The sequence below is a fragment of the Gracilinanus agilis genome, chromosome 4 (genome assembly GCF_016433145.1).
Source record: "Gracilinanus agilis isolate LMUSP501 chromosome 4, AgileGrace, whole genome shotgun sequence".
Taxonomy (NCBI): Eukaryota; Metazoa; Chordata; class Mammalia; order Didelphimorphia; family Didelphidae; genus Gracilinanus; species Gracilinanus agilis.
This window is the reverse complement of record NC_058133.1, coordinates 76,185,984-76,203,986: the sequence shown is the minus strand read 5'-3', so window position 1 is coordinate 76,203,986 and position 18,003 is coordinate 76,185,984. Positions and strand designations below refer to the sequence as shown.

Genomic DNA, 18,003 nt, shown 5'->3' with positions numbered 1-18,003 from the left:
AATTTGGAACCATGCCCAAAGGGCACTAAAAGACTGCCTGCCCTGTGATCCACCCATACCACTGCTGGGTTTATATCTCAAAGAGATCACAAGGAAAAAGACTTACACAAAAATATGTATAGCTGCGCTTTTTGAGGTGGCAAAAAATTGGAAAATGAGGGTATGCCCTTCAATTGGGGAATAGCTGAACAAATTGTGGTATCTGTTGGTGATGGAATACTATTGTGGTCAAAGGAATAATGAACTGGAGGAATTCCTTGTGAACTGGAAAGACCTCCAGGAATTGATGCAGAGTGAAAGGAGCAGAACCAGGAGAACATTATACACAGAGACTGCACTGTGGTACTGAATGTAATGGACTTCTCTACTAGCAGCAATGCAGTGATCTAGGACAACTCTGAAGGACTTATGAGAAAGAACATTATCCACATTCAGAGGAAGAACTCTGGGAATAGAAACACAGAAGAAAAACAACTGCTTGAACACATGGGTTGATGGGAATATGATTGGGATATTGACTCTAAACAATCACCCTAGCACAAATATCAATACGGAAATAGGTCTTGATCAATGACACAAGTAAAACCCAGTGGAATTGCTCATTGGCTACGGGAAGGGGTGGAGGGAAGAGAGGGAAAGGACATGAAACTTGTAAAAATATCCTAAATTCATTAATTTAATAAAAATTCCCAAATTCAAATAAATAAAATAAAATGCTTGAAAATATAAAAAAAAATTATTGCTTTGTCACCTCATTTCTCTTTGGAAAGTGAAACAGAAATAAATTCTTTTAAACATTTTAATGGAGTTTATATGTAATATGTGGTCCCAGTAAGGTCCTCTATATTGATTATGTAACCCAATAATAAACTCATACACACATACACACATACGCACACACCCTTAAAACCAATCTTAACAACCTGTGAAAACTTTTTTTTTTAATGGTCCTCAATGTAAACCAGAGAAAGGGCAGGTTTTTACCTTAAAAATATTATTTCTGTGTTAACCACTTAATGCATAAAAATCCCATGTTTCTTTATTATGGGATTTGTTGTAATAAAGTTTTTTCTTAGTCCCAAATGTCAAATGGCATAGGGTAAATTTTAATTGATAGGCCTGATATTTTACCCATATTCATTGTGACCTAATTTCTTTGCTTTCTTTTCTCAAAGTCTAAAATTTTACCATAGTTATATTATAGGCTGAAGAGATGATCAAGGATGCATTAAAGGGTAATGAAATTCAGAGGATGATTCATTTTGAAACTGAAATAAAAAGGAGAATTGAGACTTTAGCTTTTGTATTGCTGATTTCAGTTGGAACTTACTCAAATGATTTTGGGAGCTATGTCCTATTATTTGTTATGATGAAAGGCACAGCAACCACATTTTTATTTATTTGAATTCAACTTACCACCATCATAGCTGGCCTACAAAAAAAGACACCAAATTGGATTTATAAGTGTTTATATGTAAATAATGTAGAATGAAACTTCTTGTTAAAAATATTTGGTAAACAAAAGTTGGAGAAGTCATGTTACTTAATACTCTGCCTTTTTTCCACTTCTGATGACACCATAATGTTTTAGGATTTTCTGAGTTTGTTAGGCACTATTTGCATAACAAAAATACGATTTCTGTTTGATTAAATTTTTACATATATTCAGGGGAACCTTATTCCAGAACAGTCCTGAGAAAATTAATAACTTATCATACCTGATAGTTCTGCAGCAGAATAAGACTGAGGTAGAACTCGCTGAAGGCCAGTTTAAAGTCCCGAATATTTCTATATTGAACACGCTTTTCATGGGACAGGGGAAAAACTCGCTTTCTGCGCTGTCTAAGTATAGTAGTTTGTTCTTTCTGTGCCTCCAATGATGAAAGAAGCTCATTCTGAAGGGCAGAAAACCTGCGTTGAGCCTCTGCAAGCTTTTCTGTAAAGAAAGAAAGAGAAATTTCAAATGTGGGAAGCTTTCAAAATAAACGCTTACTAACTAAAACTGATAGATGTTTTGTCCTGGGTTGTACAGTTCTTCTAGGGCTTAGGAAACAATAAAAAGTCCACAGTTTGTCTTATACTTCATTTCTTAAGATTTTGAGGGGAAAATGTTACTCATTATTACAAAGAATGACCAGAGAGAGATGAAATAAATATTAAATTACATATATAAAAATATGAACTACACAAATAATATGTGCTAATCACTGCATTTGAGGAATTATATAGTGTTCTCAATGATTATAAGCTATATGTGAATGAGAAAATTTAAAGCCCATAGGGAATGCTATATGGCTGTGAATCATACAGCACCATAGTCTGACACATGTACTTCCATTTCTTGCTGCTTGTGTGCTCTGAGGGAAGGTAGCAAGGGATGGGCAACTTTCAAAAGTTGCTGAGGAACTTCCTACTAAGCCAGGAGTCTATGACCTCCTGCTGTACCACCTGATCTCCAGTGAAGGAAGAAGATACTAAGACCTTCCCCTAACTCTATGCCTTACATTTCTTGTTGGCCAAGTCTATAAAGGCAATAACAAGTCAGGCTGGGCTGATTTCCATTTGGTCTACCACATGGCAACTCCCATCTCCTGCTGCCAGCCTGCCCTACCGAATGTAGAAAACACTGGGTGCAGAGAAGCAACCTTCCATCTGATCTCAGGCAATCTAATTCCTGCTGTGCCTATCTCTTGAGAAAGAAACTTAGTGCTCATGAGTAGTTTGAGCCCTTGTAATGACAGTAGTACCCTAAATTAACTTTTTCAGTGTCATATCAATAAAAACTTTATAGAACCAGAAAAATAATAAAATTCATCTAGAGGAACAAAAGTACAAGAATATTAAAGACATCAATAAAAAAATGAGAAAGAAGGAGTCCTAGCTGTAGTAGATATCAAACTATACTACAAAGCTATAATCATCTAAATGATTTGGCTTAAAAACAGAGTGCTTGATCAATGGAACTAATTAGGTATACAATGTACAAAAGCAAATGAACACAGAAATCTACTGTTTGATAAACCCAAGATCCCGGCTACCTCATGGGGTAAGAACTCACTATTCAAAAAAAATTGCTGGGAAAACTGGAAATCAATCTTGCAGAAACTAGTTATAGACAAATATCTCACATAATATATCATGATGAACTCAAAATGAGGCTGTGATTTAGACATACAGGGTGATATCATGGGCAAATTAGGGAAACAAGACAAAATTAAATGACAGATCTATGGATAAAGGAAGAGCTCATGATCAAACCAGAGAGAGAGAGGTCCACAAGAGAGAAAAGAGTAATTTTGATTACATAAAATTAAAAAGGTTTTGCCAAAACAAAATCAAGGCAGACTAAAAAGAAGGAAACAGAAAAAAATTTGTAGCAAGTTTCTCTTCTAAAGGCTAAACTTATAAAAATAAAAACCATTTGCTAAATGGCATATGGTCAAAGGATATAAACAAGCAATTATTTATATAAACAGCTTATTTATATAAACAAGAAATCAAACTATTGATATAACTTTAATCACATATATGCAATTATATAAAAGCAACAATCATATAAAAATGCCTTAAATCACTAATAATTAGAGAAATGCAAAGTAAAACGATTCTGAGGTACTATTTCACATCTATTAGGTTTGGCTCATGTGATGAGGAAGGAAACTGGCAAATATTAGAAGGGATATGGGGAAATAGGTAGACTAATGCACTTTTCATCAAGTTGAAAATGAGCCCAACCATTCTGACAAGCAATTTGGAAATACATCCCTGAAGTTTTAAAACTATATATATACCCTCTAATCCAGCAATACCTCTACTAGGTCTATACTCCTAAAAAGATCAAAGAAAAAGGAAAAGGATCTATATGTACTCAAATATTTATAGCAGCTCTTTTTAAGGTGGTAAAGAAATGGAAACTGAAGGGGCATGCCAATCAATTGGGGCCTGGCTGAACAAGTGATGAGAAATGAATGTGATGAAATTCTATGTGCTTTAAGAAATTATAAAAGAGATGGCCTTCAGAAAAACCTGGGGAAACTTATATGAATTGATGTAAAGGAAACCCAACCTATAGAACAACTTTACACTGTAATAGTAATATTGTGAAAATAATCAGCTGGGAAGACTTAGTAAATCTGATCAATACAATGATCCACTATAATTCCAGACTTCATAATGAAAATACCCATCTCTTTCCAAATAGAGAGCTGATAGGTTTAGGTTACAGATTTAAGCATATTTTACCCACTTTTTCATTTTTTTACCAACACAGTTAATGAGGAAATATGCTTTGCATTTTTTCATATGTAAAAGGAGTATGATATTTCTTGCCTTCTCAATGGGTGGGGAAGGATATGGAAGGAAGGAGAAAATCTGAGAAAATAAAAATTGAATTGTAAAGAAAATCAGTGAAGTAGGAAGAAAACCAAGTAGTAATAGCATCAATAAAAGCCATTTAAGGGGCAACTAGGTGGATCAGTGGACAGAAATATAGGACTAGAGTAAGAAAGGTTTGGGTTCAAATATGGCTTCAGATACTTCCTACTTTTGTGACTCTGAACAAGTCACAATTCCAATTGGTTATCCCTTATTGTTCATCTGCCTTAGAACCCATACTTAGTATTTCTTTCTTTTTTTTTAATTAAAAAAATTTTTTAACCCTTACCTTCCATCTTAGAATCAATATTGTGTATTGGTTCCAAGGCAGAAGAACAGTAAGGGCTACCAATGAGGGTTAAGTGACTTGCCCAGGGTCAAACTGCTAGGAAGTGTTTAAGGCCAGATTTGAACCTAGGACTTTCTGTCTCTAAGGTCAGGCTCTCAATCCACTGAGGCACCGGACATCCTCCTTAGTACTTATTTCTAAGACAAAAGTTAAGAGTTTACAAATAAATAAGAAAATAAATAGATAAAAAAAAACAGTGAAGACTTCTAGTGACAAGATGGCAGAGTGAGGTAGCCACTCTCCTAAGCAATCTCAAATTCTCCTCCAAACAATCTTGAAGCAAAGTTTCCTACCAAATTTTGTAGCAATGAAACAGTTTTCCATAACAGAACCACTTAGAACAAGAGTCGGCAACGTATGGCTCTCGAGCCATATCTGGTTCTTTTGAGGGCCAGATATGGCTCTTTCTGCAGAAGCCATGAAGTCAATTTTTTTTTCAGGCGCTGTTACAGGAGTGCACACTGTGAGCACTGTAAGGCTCTCACAAAATTACATTTTAAAAAATGTGGCGTTCATGGCTCTCACGGCCAAAAAGGTTGCCGACCCCTGACTTAGAAGATCAGCTGGAAAGATCTGTCTCACTGGAATTGGATGAGAGTAAAGTCTAAAAAGGCAGTCTAAATAAGGGTGGCTACACCTCAGAGGGCCACATGATGCTCTACCCACAGAGAAGCTAGGTCTCAAAAAAAGTAAAGCCTCCAGAAAACCTCTAAAAAAGGAGCTGATCAGTAGTGAGACCCCATCCCCAATAGAGGCCACAAGCAAAATCCCATCCCCTGGGTCTGACCAGTAGTGAGGCTCTGCCCCAGTACAAGCCAATAGTAAGGTCTCCACACTATGCAATCAAATAGCAAGAGCCCCACCAGTACAAGCCAATAGTGAACCCCCACTCATGCCTCAAACCAAAATAGGTCAGCAGCAGGGACCTTGACTGGGCAAGCAAGCAGCAAGGGCTTTCCACTGGCAAAAGTCACTGGTGAGGATTGATATAAGCAAGCAGTTGAGGACCTCTAGCAGTACAAACCAGCCAAAAGGAACCCCCATCAGTATGAGCCAGCAGCAAGGCCCTTTACTGGTAAAATCAAACAATAAGGACCCCTCTAGAACAAGCCAGTAGCTAGGCTCTAAAATTAGAGGTAAGACAGGAGTGAGGCTTCCCACCAACAGTGAAGCCTCACTCAATGCAAGCCAGAAGTAAGACTCACTATCAGTAAGCCAGAGGCTAAGCCCTGAGACACAGTGCAAGCCAAAAGCAAAATCCCAAGCCTTACCACAAGAAGCTTGAGCCAGTATTCTTTCTAATCCACAAGCAGAGTTCAACTTTAATAGATAATGAAAAGTTACAAAATAAACTGGAAAAATGAACAACAACAAAAAAAATCTAATGAGATATAGTTATTATGATGACAGGCAGGATCAATGACCACTTAGAAGATGACAATGACAATATAGCTGCACTGAAGAAAAAATGTAAACTGGCCTCAGGACCCTAAAGATCTCATGAAAGAGCCCAAAAAGCACTATAAAAATTGAAAAAGGAGTTAGAAGAAAAATTGGGAAAAGAAATGAGAGTAACAAAGGAAAACTATGAAAAAAGAATCAATGGGGAGCACAAAAAAAGGGGAAATATAGCCAGAAATTTGCTAAAGAAAATAACTCCTTAAAAAGTAGAATTGGCCAAATAGAAAAAGGAGGTACAAAAATTCAATGAAGAAAACATGTACCTAAAAATAGAAACTGGGCAGAGGGAAAAAGAGATATTTGAAGAAATTAATTTCTTAAAAATATTAGGTAACTGGAAACTAATGACTCCATGAGGCTTTAAGAAACAATCTTAAATTTAATTATATTTTTATTATTATATAATAAATATTAATGAATTAATTGACTAAATTCAAATCTAATGAAAAAATAGGAGAAAATGTGATTATTCATTGCAAAAATAACTGATTTGGAAAACAGATTAAGCAGAGATAACTTTAAAATTATTGGACTGTCTAAAAACCATGAACGAAAAAAGAATTAGGCAGGGTACCTTCAAGAAATTACCAAGGAAAAAGTGCCCTGTCATTCTAGAATCAAAGGGTAAAAGAAACTGAAAGAATCTATTCACCTCCTATAAGAGATCCCAAAAGGAAAACTCTCAGGAATATTTTAGTCAAATTCCAAAGTTCCCAGAACAAAGGAAAAAAATACTAAGAGCATCCAGAAAGAATTCAGATATCATGGAGCCATAGTCAGGATTATACAGGAGTCAGTAGCTTCTAATTTAAAGGATTGGAGGGAAGGCAAAAGGGCTAGAATTACAATCAAGAATCACCTACTCAGCAAAACTCAGCATAATCCTTTAAGATATATAATTAAATTGAGAACTTTCAAGCATTCCTAATGAAAAGATCAGAATTACATGGAAAATCTGACGTTCAAACAGAAGACTCAAGAGAAGCATAAGAAGGTAAACAAGAAAAATAACTGTGTGTAAGTACATAAAAACCTCATAATCAAATGCAAAAAAAAGAGAAATATTAATGCATTCTTTTCAGACCATAATGCAGTAAAAATTACATTCAGTAAAGGACCATGGAAAAAAAGAGATAAATTAATTCCAAATTCAAAAATCTAATACTAAAGAATAAGTGGGACAAATAACAAATCAGAGAAATAGTCAATTTTACTAACGAGAATGACAATAATCTAAAATTTATGAGGTAGTTAAAGCAGTACTTAGGGAAAATTTTATACCTCTTATCATTTACATCATAAAATAGAGAAAATACCAATGAATGAAATGGGCATAAAACTAAAAACAAACAAACAAACAAACTAGAAAAAGAACAAATTAAAAGTTCCCAAACACCAAACTGGAAATCTTGAAAATCAAGAGATTACTAAATTAAAAATAAGAAAACAACTGAACTAATATATAAAACTACAATCAAGCTTTATGGGGGGACAAATCAATGAAACAGATAAATTCTTGGTTAATTTGATTTAAAAAAGGAAAGGACAAAACAGAATTACCAGCATCAAAAATGAAAAGGATGATGTACCATCCATAAAAAAGAAATTAAAGCAATTATTAGGAGGTTCAAAACCCAACTATATGCCAAACAAATCTGATACTGTAAGTGAAATGGATATTTACAAAAATACAAATTGCCTAGATTAACCGAAGGGTAAATAGAATACTTAGCTAACCTTATATCTCAGAAAAAGAAATTAAACATGCTATCAATGAACTACCTAAAAATGTCCCCAGGGCCAGATGGATTCAAAAAAGAATTCTATCAAACATATAAATAATCAATCCCAATTGTATATAAACTATTTAGAAAAATAGCTGTAGGAATACTATTATCAAACTCCTTTACAACACAAATACGGTTATAAATAGGTAATGATACCTAAATCAGAAAGAATAAAATAGAGAGAAAAAACTACAGACTAATTTCATTAATGAATATTAATGTGAAAATTTTAAATAAAAATACTAGAAAGGAAATTCCAGCAATATATCACAAAGATCATACACTATGGTTAGCTGAGATTTATACCAAGAATGCAGAGCTAGTTTAATACTAAGAAAATTCTTAGCAAAACTGACTATATCAATAAATCCAACAGAATTCCTTTTCTATCGAACAGAGGGCAGAGGAATTAATGGAGCTTTCCTTAAAATTAGAATTAGTATCTCTCAAAAGCCATCAAAAAGCATTACCTACAATGGAATTAAATTAGATGCCTTCCCAATAAGATCAAAGGTAAAAAAGCAAAGATGTTCATTTTTGCCACTATTATTCAACATCGTACTAGAAATGCTAGCAATAGTAATAAGAGGAGAAAAAGGAACTTAAAGAATTAGAATAGGCAACAAAGAAACAAGACTATCACTCTTTGCAGATATGTTAATATACTTAGAAAATCCTAAAAATTCAACTAAAAATGAGTTGAAATAATTAATAACTTTAGCAAAGTTGTAGGACATAAAATAAATCCACATAAATGGCCAGCTTTTCTTTATATGACCAACAAAACCTAGCAAAAAGAGATAGAAAAAAAATTTTACTCAAATTAACTACAGATAGCATAAAAATAATTGGGTGTCTACCTGCTAAGATAAACCCAGAAATTATATCAACATAATTACAAAACACTTTTCAAACAAATTAAATCAGATCTAATCAACTAGAAAAATATTAACTGTTCATAGCAGCCGATATAATAAAAATGACAAGTCTACCTAAATGAATCCATTATTCAGTAACATATGAATTGAATTGCACAAAATTATTTTATATAGCTAGAAAAAATATTAACAGAATGCATCTAGTAGAACAAAAGACCAAGAACATTTAGGAAATAAATGAAAAAAAATGTGAGAAGGTAGCCTAGGAGTACCAGATTTCAAACTGTATTACAAAACTATAATCATCAAAACAATACAGCACTGGCTAGGAAATAGAGGTAGATCAATGGAATAGACTAGTTACAATATATATAGTAGCAAATGACCATAGTTATTTAGTATTTGATAAACACAACGATCCAAGCTTTGGAGACCAGAAATCATGATTTGACTAAAACTGAAAGAGAAACTGGAAAACTGCTGCCACAACTATGAGAAGCTCAAGGCTCTGATCATAGTTGGCAAGGAGGCATCTGGAGGAGAGAAGCAGAGAAAGGGGCAGGCTGGTCCCAGTCTTCAGACACCACGCCTCCATCTCAGGGCTCTGCCTCTGGAAGTTTTAGCCTCAGGGCACATTCAGCTCTGCAGATCAGCTCAACTGGCTTAATCCAGTTTAAAAGTAGTACAGAGAGAAGAAACCTCTAGAAGGCAGAAAATCCAAAATTCACAGAGCTAGCAAAAAAACAGGAGAGTAAGTATACAAAATAGACAGAAAGCCAAACTCAACAAGACAGAGTGACAGGTTTCTCCTACTCAATCCAACCTCAAAGATATGCAGGATATTATTGGATATAAGGGAAAGATCCATTACCCCTCCCCCACCTATTGTGCTGAGACCAGCAGTAAGAATCTGGCTGCCTGGGATGCTAGGGTGAAGGCTGCAACCATGACAGAGTACCTTGGTACCACCACAGGAAGCTCAGCGCTCTGACCAGGCAGCTGACAGGAAGGAGTTGGTAGAAAGGACTAGAGCTGAGGACAGCAGGTAACTAGGTTCTGCCTCCACACTTTCACTTTCACCTTCAGCCTCTGCTGGTAGCTGGGGAAGATCTGGCTTCAGGGTACATTAATATAACAGTTCAGCTTCATCAGCCTAATCCAATTGATCAGCTGAGCAGGGAAGAAGCCCATTAAGGATAGAATAGCCCAAACTCACAGATCCAGTAAATAAACAGAGGATCAAGAATATAGACAACTTCTAGTCAGGTAATGAACAAAAAACAAATGGAACAGAAAAGGACCAAGGAACACCAAGCAAAAACTCAGGAACTCCAGCAAATTGGACTCAGCCTTTGGAAGAACTCAAAACACAATTCAAAAAAACAATTAAGAGAGGTTGAAGAAAATTGGGAAAAGAACTTAAAAAAGCAAAACAGGTCATCTGGAATCAGAGGCACATGCACTAAAACAAGAAAAGAGTGCCGTGAAAGCCAGAAGTGACCAGCATGAAAACGAGGCAAAGAAAAGATAAAAACAATGATCTACACACAAAAACAGATCAAAATAAAAACGAGGATCAAAAAGTCAGGCATGAAATTCAGTCTTTAAAAACTGGAATCCAACAACTAGAAGCAAATGACTTCATAAGGCAGGAAGAAACTATAAAACAAAATCAAAGAATGAAAAAATTGAGGAAAATATATAACACCTCATTGATAAAACAACAGACTTGGAAAATAGATCCAGGAGAGACAATTTAAGAATTATAGGACTACAGGAAAATCATGACAAAAGAAAAAGCCTGGACTATCATTCTACAGGAAATCATCCAAGAAAACTGCCCTGATATTCTTGAACAAGAAGGTAGAGACTGAAAGAATCCACAGATCACCTCCTGCATTAAATCACCAATTGACAATGCCTAGGAATGTTATAGCCAAGTTCGAGAACTTCCAGACCAAGGAAAAGATACTACAAGATGCTAAAAAGAAACCATTCACATATAATGGAGCCAGAGTCAGGATTACACAGGACCTGGCTGCATCCACACTGAAAGACCACAAGGCATGGAATATGATATTTCAAAAAGCAAGGGAACTGGGTGTACAACCAGGAATCAACTACCCAACAAAACTGACTATATTCTTGTATGAGAAAGTTGGTCATTTAATAAAATAGATGATCTCCATGCATTCCTGAAGAAAAGACCAGACTTAAACAGAAAATATGATGCCCAACTACAGAACTTGAGAATCACCTGTTGAAAATGAATTTCTCTCTCTCCAGTTTTGCTTTTTTTTTTTTTAAATTTATGTCATCTCTCAGTGACTTGGAGGTCAAATACCTTTGAGTAAATTCAAGTATAGACAAGCCTCAGTAAAAGGAAGTAAAAAAAAACAATGAGCTAACGAGACAGGAAACAATGATTCCACAGGCACTGTGCCCCTGAGCAGCCCAGGCCATTTAAGGAACTATGATTGGTTCCTGAGATGTAAAGTGTGAGAGTTAGTGGGTAGAGAAAAAAAGCTTATAAGATCAGACCAGGAGGAAGTCTGGATCTTTGGCGTATACTTCTTTTTATGTAATAAGCTCTATTATAAATAAATAGTTATTTCTTAGTCTTTATTATATAATATTAAAAATAATTATTAATAATTATTAATCTTTAATTTTTAATTTATCATTTCCAACACTCACGTGTGTTTGATTCTCTAGAATATAGTACACCTAATTATTACATTTTGTATTTGATCATAGGACTTAGAGTTGGAAAGGAATTTGGAAAACTGATGAAACCTCTTTGTCGTACAAACATAGAAATTGAAGCCAGGAATAGCTAAGTGTCTTGTCCAGGGCCACAGATGAAGCATAGTTCATCTAGAATTCAAATCCTGGTTCTCTGATACTAGATATATTTTCCCTTGTATATACTACAACAGTGGAAGGAAGTATCTATTTGAGGGTTTTTATATGTTGTTTATTTAATTTGGTCTGTCAAGGAAATATTGATTGGTTACTGAAGGTTTTTTGCTTTAAAATAGCAATAAATATTTACTAAATATACATTCAGGAGGAATACACTTGAGAGAGGTAGACATACACAGGGTAAAGGTAAGAGGGTAGAACAAATTTTACTGGGCTGCAGCTGAGACAAAGAAGATAGGAATAGCAATTATGAAATCAGACAAAGGTAAAGCAAAAAGAGATCTCATTAAACGAGATAAGAAAGTAATTACATCTTAAGGAAAGGCAGTAAAATTAATGAAATATCAGTACTCAACATATATATGCACCAAATAGAATAACATCCAGATTTCTAAAGGAAAAACTAAAGGAGCTTAAGGAGGAAACAGACAGTAAAACCATAGTAGTGGGAGACCTCAACTTTCCCCTATCAGAACTAGATAAGCCAAACTAAAAAAAAAGGAAGAAGGGAAGTGAAATATTAGAAAAATTAGAGCTAATAGATATCTATCTGGAGAAATATAACTAGGGATAAAAAGGAATATACCTTCTTTTCAGCAGTACATGGCACATATACAAAGATTGACCATGCACTAGGGCATAAAAACACTGCAAATAAATGTAGGAACACAGAAATAATAAATGCGATTTTTCAGACCATAATGCAATAAAAATTATAATCGATAAGGGATTGTGGAAGGGCAAATTTAAAATTAATTGGAAACTAAATGATCTAATTTTTCTAAACTGGCAGGTCAAAGAAAGAATTACTGATTTCACTATAGAGAATGAAAATGAGGAAACAACTTATCAAAATCTATGAGATGCAGCCAAAGCAGTACTCAAGAGGAAATTTTATATCCTTGAGTGCATGTATCAACAAATCAGAGAGGGAAGAGGTCAATGAATTGGGCATGCAACTTAAAAAACTAGAAAGAGAACAAATTAAAAATCCCCAGATAAAAACTAAATTGGAAACACTAAAAATCAAAGAAGAAATTTAAAAAATTGAAAGTAAAAGAACTATTGAACTAATAAATAAGACTAGGAGCTAGTACTTTGAAAAAACAAATAAAACATAAAGTACTGGTTAATATAATTAAAAAAGAAAGACAAAGAAAATCAAATTAACGGTATCAAAGATGATATGGGCAACCACATCACTAATGAAGAGGTAATTATTAAGAACCATTTTGTGCAATTATATGGCAATAAATGTGACAATCTAGGTGAAATGGGTGAATATTTACAAAAATAGAAACTGCCTAGATTAGCAAAAAAGGAATTAGATACTTATACAAAAAATTTCAAGGGCTCATGATGAAAAATGCCATCTGCCTCTAAAGAAAGAACTGATGGTAGTCTGAATGCAGACTGAGATCTATTATATTTCTCTTTTTCTTCTTTTTTTTTTGTTCAAGTTCTCTTCCATAAATGATTAATTTAGAAAAATGTTTTATATTATTGCACAAGTAGAATCTATATCAGATTATTTATATCTTGGGGAAGGACAGAGGGGAGAATTTGGCTGAAACATTTAAGAAATGAAAATTGAGAATTTTTTTCATGTAATTGAAATTAATATAATATAATAATTAATATACTAAATTTTAAAAGGAATCAGAAGGTATAGGTATTGACAAGTACCAAATAATATCACAAAATTGAAAAGTTATTATTTATGATTTCATCTTATTTTTAAGTTTTTAATTTGTTATCCCAAAATTAGCAAACAATAAAAATTACATTTCCACATACAAAGAAAAGAAAAAGAATTATAACTGAGACTATAAAATTATTGTGCTCTTTTAAAAACATATACATACTACACATAAACACTCAATAAGTTAGCTTCAAAGCTGTTCTGCTTACATGTGTATCACCTTGACCATATTCTTCTATCTTCTATATATTTTAAAAATGTTTGGATGATGCTCTTTTTAAAATATCATTATAGCTAACCTGACTCTTTTCCCCCTCATCTCCCCTCTCACCAAATCCTAAAATATTCTTTGCAGCAAATAAGTATAGTCAAGTCAAGGAAATACACACATTGGTCTTGTCTGAAAAATGTCATATTCTATACCCCTAAATCCATCACCATTCTGTCAGAAGATAGGGAACATGCTACATCATTTCTAATTGAAGTGACTATCTTGAAAGGGAACAACCAGTTATTCATGTAGGAGTCATAACCAGCTGTGCACAGTCAGATACCAATTTATTAAAGCAAAACCAAAATTAACATGACATTAAAAGACAAAGATAAGAAAAGGCCAGTGTATAATTTTAATAGTTCCAAATTAGTTAATGATTAAATAAAATAGTGAATGAATGAATAAAAAAAGAGACACTGACATGGGTAGTTACAATGAGCTATGTCAGTTTAACCAAAATGAAACAGTCATAAAAATGTACCTGTCAACAAGTTCAACACTAGACAAATGAAAACATAAGGCACATCCTCTAACTCAGAGATCCCACTGTTGGGTATATATATACCAAGGAGATGAAAGATAAAAGAGTCTCATATAAAACAAAATATTTCTAATGGTATTATATTGGAGTAACAAAGAACAGGAAACAAAGTAAAAGTCCACTTACTTGGGAACACACTGTGTAACAAGAATATAATGAAGTATCATTGTGCTACAATAAAAGATAAATATAAAGAGTACAGAAAAGTACATGAAGAATTACATGAATTGATGGAAAAGGAAGTAATCAGAGCCCAGATAACAATAAATATAATACATAATATATTCTGAAAGAACAACAAAAGAATGCTCTGTGATTAAATTGATCAAGTTTGATGATGAGGAAAAAAGAAAAGCATTGTCTCTTCTTTGCAAAAGTGGAGGACTATGAATGGGGAATAATACATAATCCATGTACAAACTCAATTCACTTGTTAGTATCACTAAACTCTTTTTTCCCCTCTCTTCTTTCAGTTACAGGGCTGGTTCTCTCAGTGAGGAAATTAGACTACATTTGGAAATGAAGAGGATAACACACACACACACACACACACACACACACACACACACACACACACGCACTTTTATATCTAAATGAAAGGAAATTTAGGCAGCCTAGGTCAACACAGGCTTAGAATTAAAATTCATTTGCAAAATGTTATGAAGGAAGGAGTGTCATATTATTTGCTGCATCACTTTAATAGGCAAGAAGAAGTAAAAGGAAATAATGAATTGCAAAAATATATTGCCATGAAACCTGTTTGAGAGTGTTTTAATGGCATCCAAAGATTGCAACTGAGAAAAAAAAGCTACAAGTACATGAAAAATAGCACAAAGATGCCTGCATTTCTATGATAAAAATGTGTAAATTTAAAATTAGGATTACCACATTGGGACTCTAATATTTCAATCCCCAATGTTCGATATGAGAAAAGATAATGAAGATGGAAAAACAACCAGAGCAGATCAACTATCCAGAGGGAAACTCATGCTGGAGGCAACACAATTTTGATATGCTGAGTAATGAGTAATCCCTAAGACACTACAAAAGGTTATACAGGGCAATCTAGTAACAACTATGGGAAAATAACACTGACAATATAAATACGTAAATAAGAGGATATCAAACTATATGGCTATGTTTTCATCCCTATAAAACTTTTTGAGAACCATCTAAGACCCATATCAAGGCTATTCTTGATGAAAACATGAGAAAAGACAAAGGAGAATTTCATCAACTATTTTTGCTACTGTATCACATCTTCACATTTAATATAGAATAAAATGCAGTATTTATAAGATCTTAATCTTAATGATTGATTATAAAAAGGCATTTACTTCAGCAGAGCTAAATGCAGTTTTAAAAGGTTTCCTCTATTCATATTTTTTTTTATTTTAAACCCTTAACTTCTGTGTATTGACTTACAGGTGGAAGAGTGGTAAGGGTAGGCAATGGGGGTCAAGTGACTTGCCTAGGGTCACACAGCTGGGAAGTGTCTGAGGCCGGATTGAACCTAGGACCTCCTGTCTCTAGGCCTGGCTCTCAATCCACTGAGCTACCCAGCTGCCCCCTCCTCTATTCATATTTTAAGATATTTAACACTCCTTGACAAATTCAACAACATGTACAATACCATCTTCTCTCTAACTTTTTCTTGTACTCTACTAGTATATGATATGGGAGAACACAGGAGAATAGACTTAGGGCTAAAAAGAGTCTTGATTGCTTTTGAAACTAACCTCCTAATTCTATAAATAAGGAATCTAAACTCATAAGTATCCAGGATCACAAAGTTATTAAATGCCAGAAGCAGAATTTAAATTCAGGTCTTTCTGATCCCAAGTCCAAACCTCTATCTTTTGTGCCATCTACTTGTCTCTTAAAAGTATGTGGAGATCCTAGGGAATAAAAGCTCCTATATGTTGTATCTCTCTCAGTAGAATGTAAGTTCTTTGAAGGCTGGGAATGAACTTTAAAAAAATTTTTTTTATTATGAACTTAAACACCAACATATTATTCTTATATAAAAATGAAAAAGAATATTAAGGGAAGTAATGAAAAAAAAATGTGAAGGATGGGGGCCTAGCAGTACCAGAAATTAAACTGTATTATAAAGTAGTGGTCATCAAAACAATATGGTACTGGCTAAGAGACAAAAGGGAGGATCAATGGAATAGACTTGGGATAAATGACCTCAGCAAGATAGTGCATGATACACCCAAAGATACCAGCTTTTGGGACAAAAACCCACTCTTTGACAAAACCTTCTGGGAAAATTGGAAAACAGTATGGGAAAGATTAAGTTTAGATCAATCTCTCACACCCTAAACCATGATAAATTCAGAATTGGTGAATGACTTAAATATAAAGAAGTAAACTATAAGGAAATTAGGTGAATATAGAATAGTATACATGTCAGATTTATGGGAAAGGAAAGATTTTAAGACTAAACAAGAGACAGAGAATATTACAAAATATAAAATGAATAACTTAAATTGAAAAGGGTTTGTACAAACAAAACCAACGCAACCAAAATTAGAAGGGAAGTAACAAATTGGGAAAAAAAATTTTTATAACAAAAACCTCTGACAAAAGTCTAATTTCCCAAATTCATAAGGAGCTAAATCAATTGTACAAAAAAATCAAGCCATTCCCAATTGAAAAATGGACAAGGGACATGAATAGGTAATTTTCATATAAAGAAATCAAAACTATCAATAAGCACATGAAAAAGTGTTCTAAATCTCTCATAATTAGAGAAATGCAAATCAAAACAACTCTGATGGTACCACCTCATACCTAACACATTGGCTAATATGACAGCAAAAGAAAGTAATAAATGTTGGAGGGGATGTGACAAAATAGAGATGGCAATTTGGAACTATGCTCAAAGGGCTTTAAAAGACTGCCTGCCCTTTGATCCAGTCATACCACTGCTGGGTTTATACTCCAAAGAGATAACAAGGAAAAAGACTTGTACAAAAATATTTATAGCCGTGCTCTTTGTGGTGGCAAAAAAATTGGAAAATGAAGGTATGCCCTTCGATTGGGGAATGGCTAAACAAATCGTGGTATCTGTTGGTGATGGAATACTATTGTGCTAAAAGAAATACTGAAGGGGGCAGCTGGGTAGCTCAGTGGATTGAGAGCCAGGCCTAGAGACAGGAGGTCCTAGGTTCAATCCGGCCTCAGACACTTCCCAGCTGTGTGACCCTGGGCAAGTCACTTGACCCCCATTGCCTACCCTTACCAATCTTCCACCTATAAGTCAATACACAGAAGTTAAGGGTTTAAAATGAAAAAAAAAAAAAAAAAAAAAAAAAAAAAGAAATACTGAACTGGAGGAATTCCATGTGAATTGAAATGACCTCCAGGAATTAATGAAGAGTGAAAGGAACAGAACAGGAGAACATTGTAAACAGAGACTGATACACTATGGCACAATCAAATGCAATGGACTTCTCTATTAGCAGTAATGCAATGATCCAGGACAATTCTGAGGGACTAATGAGAAAGAACGCTATCCATATCCAGAGAAAGAACTGTGGGAGTAGAAACACAGAAGAAAAACAACTGCTTGATCACATGGTTTGATGGGGATATGATTGGGGATGAAAACTCTCTAAATGATCACTATAGTGCAAATATCAATAATATGGAAATAGGTCTTGATCAATGACACATGCAAAACCCAGTGGAATTGCTCATTGGC

The 18,003-nt window shown here is 34.2% G+C and overlaps 1 protein-coding gene across 3 annotated transcripts in view; it reads right to left on the bottom strand.

The window, feature by feature from the left end:
• Nucleotides 1–18,003, bottom strand: part of XPR1 (xenotropic and polytropic retrovirus receptor 1) — a 255,578-nt gene that overhangs the window by 102,533 nt on the left and 135,042 nt on the right. For all 3 annotated transcript variants that reach the window (XM_044676921.1, XM_044676922.1, XM_044676923.1), the window contains exon 4: nt 1,719–1,936. In XM_044676921.1, coding sequence (XP_044532856.1) covers nt 1,719–1,936 — 218 coding nt within the window. The remainder of the gene's footprint in view (nt 1–1,718; nt 1,937–18,003) is intronic.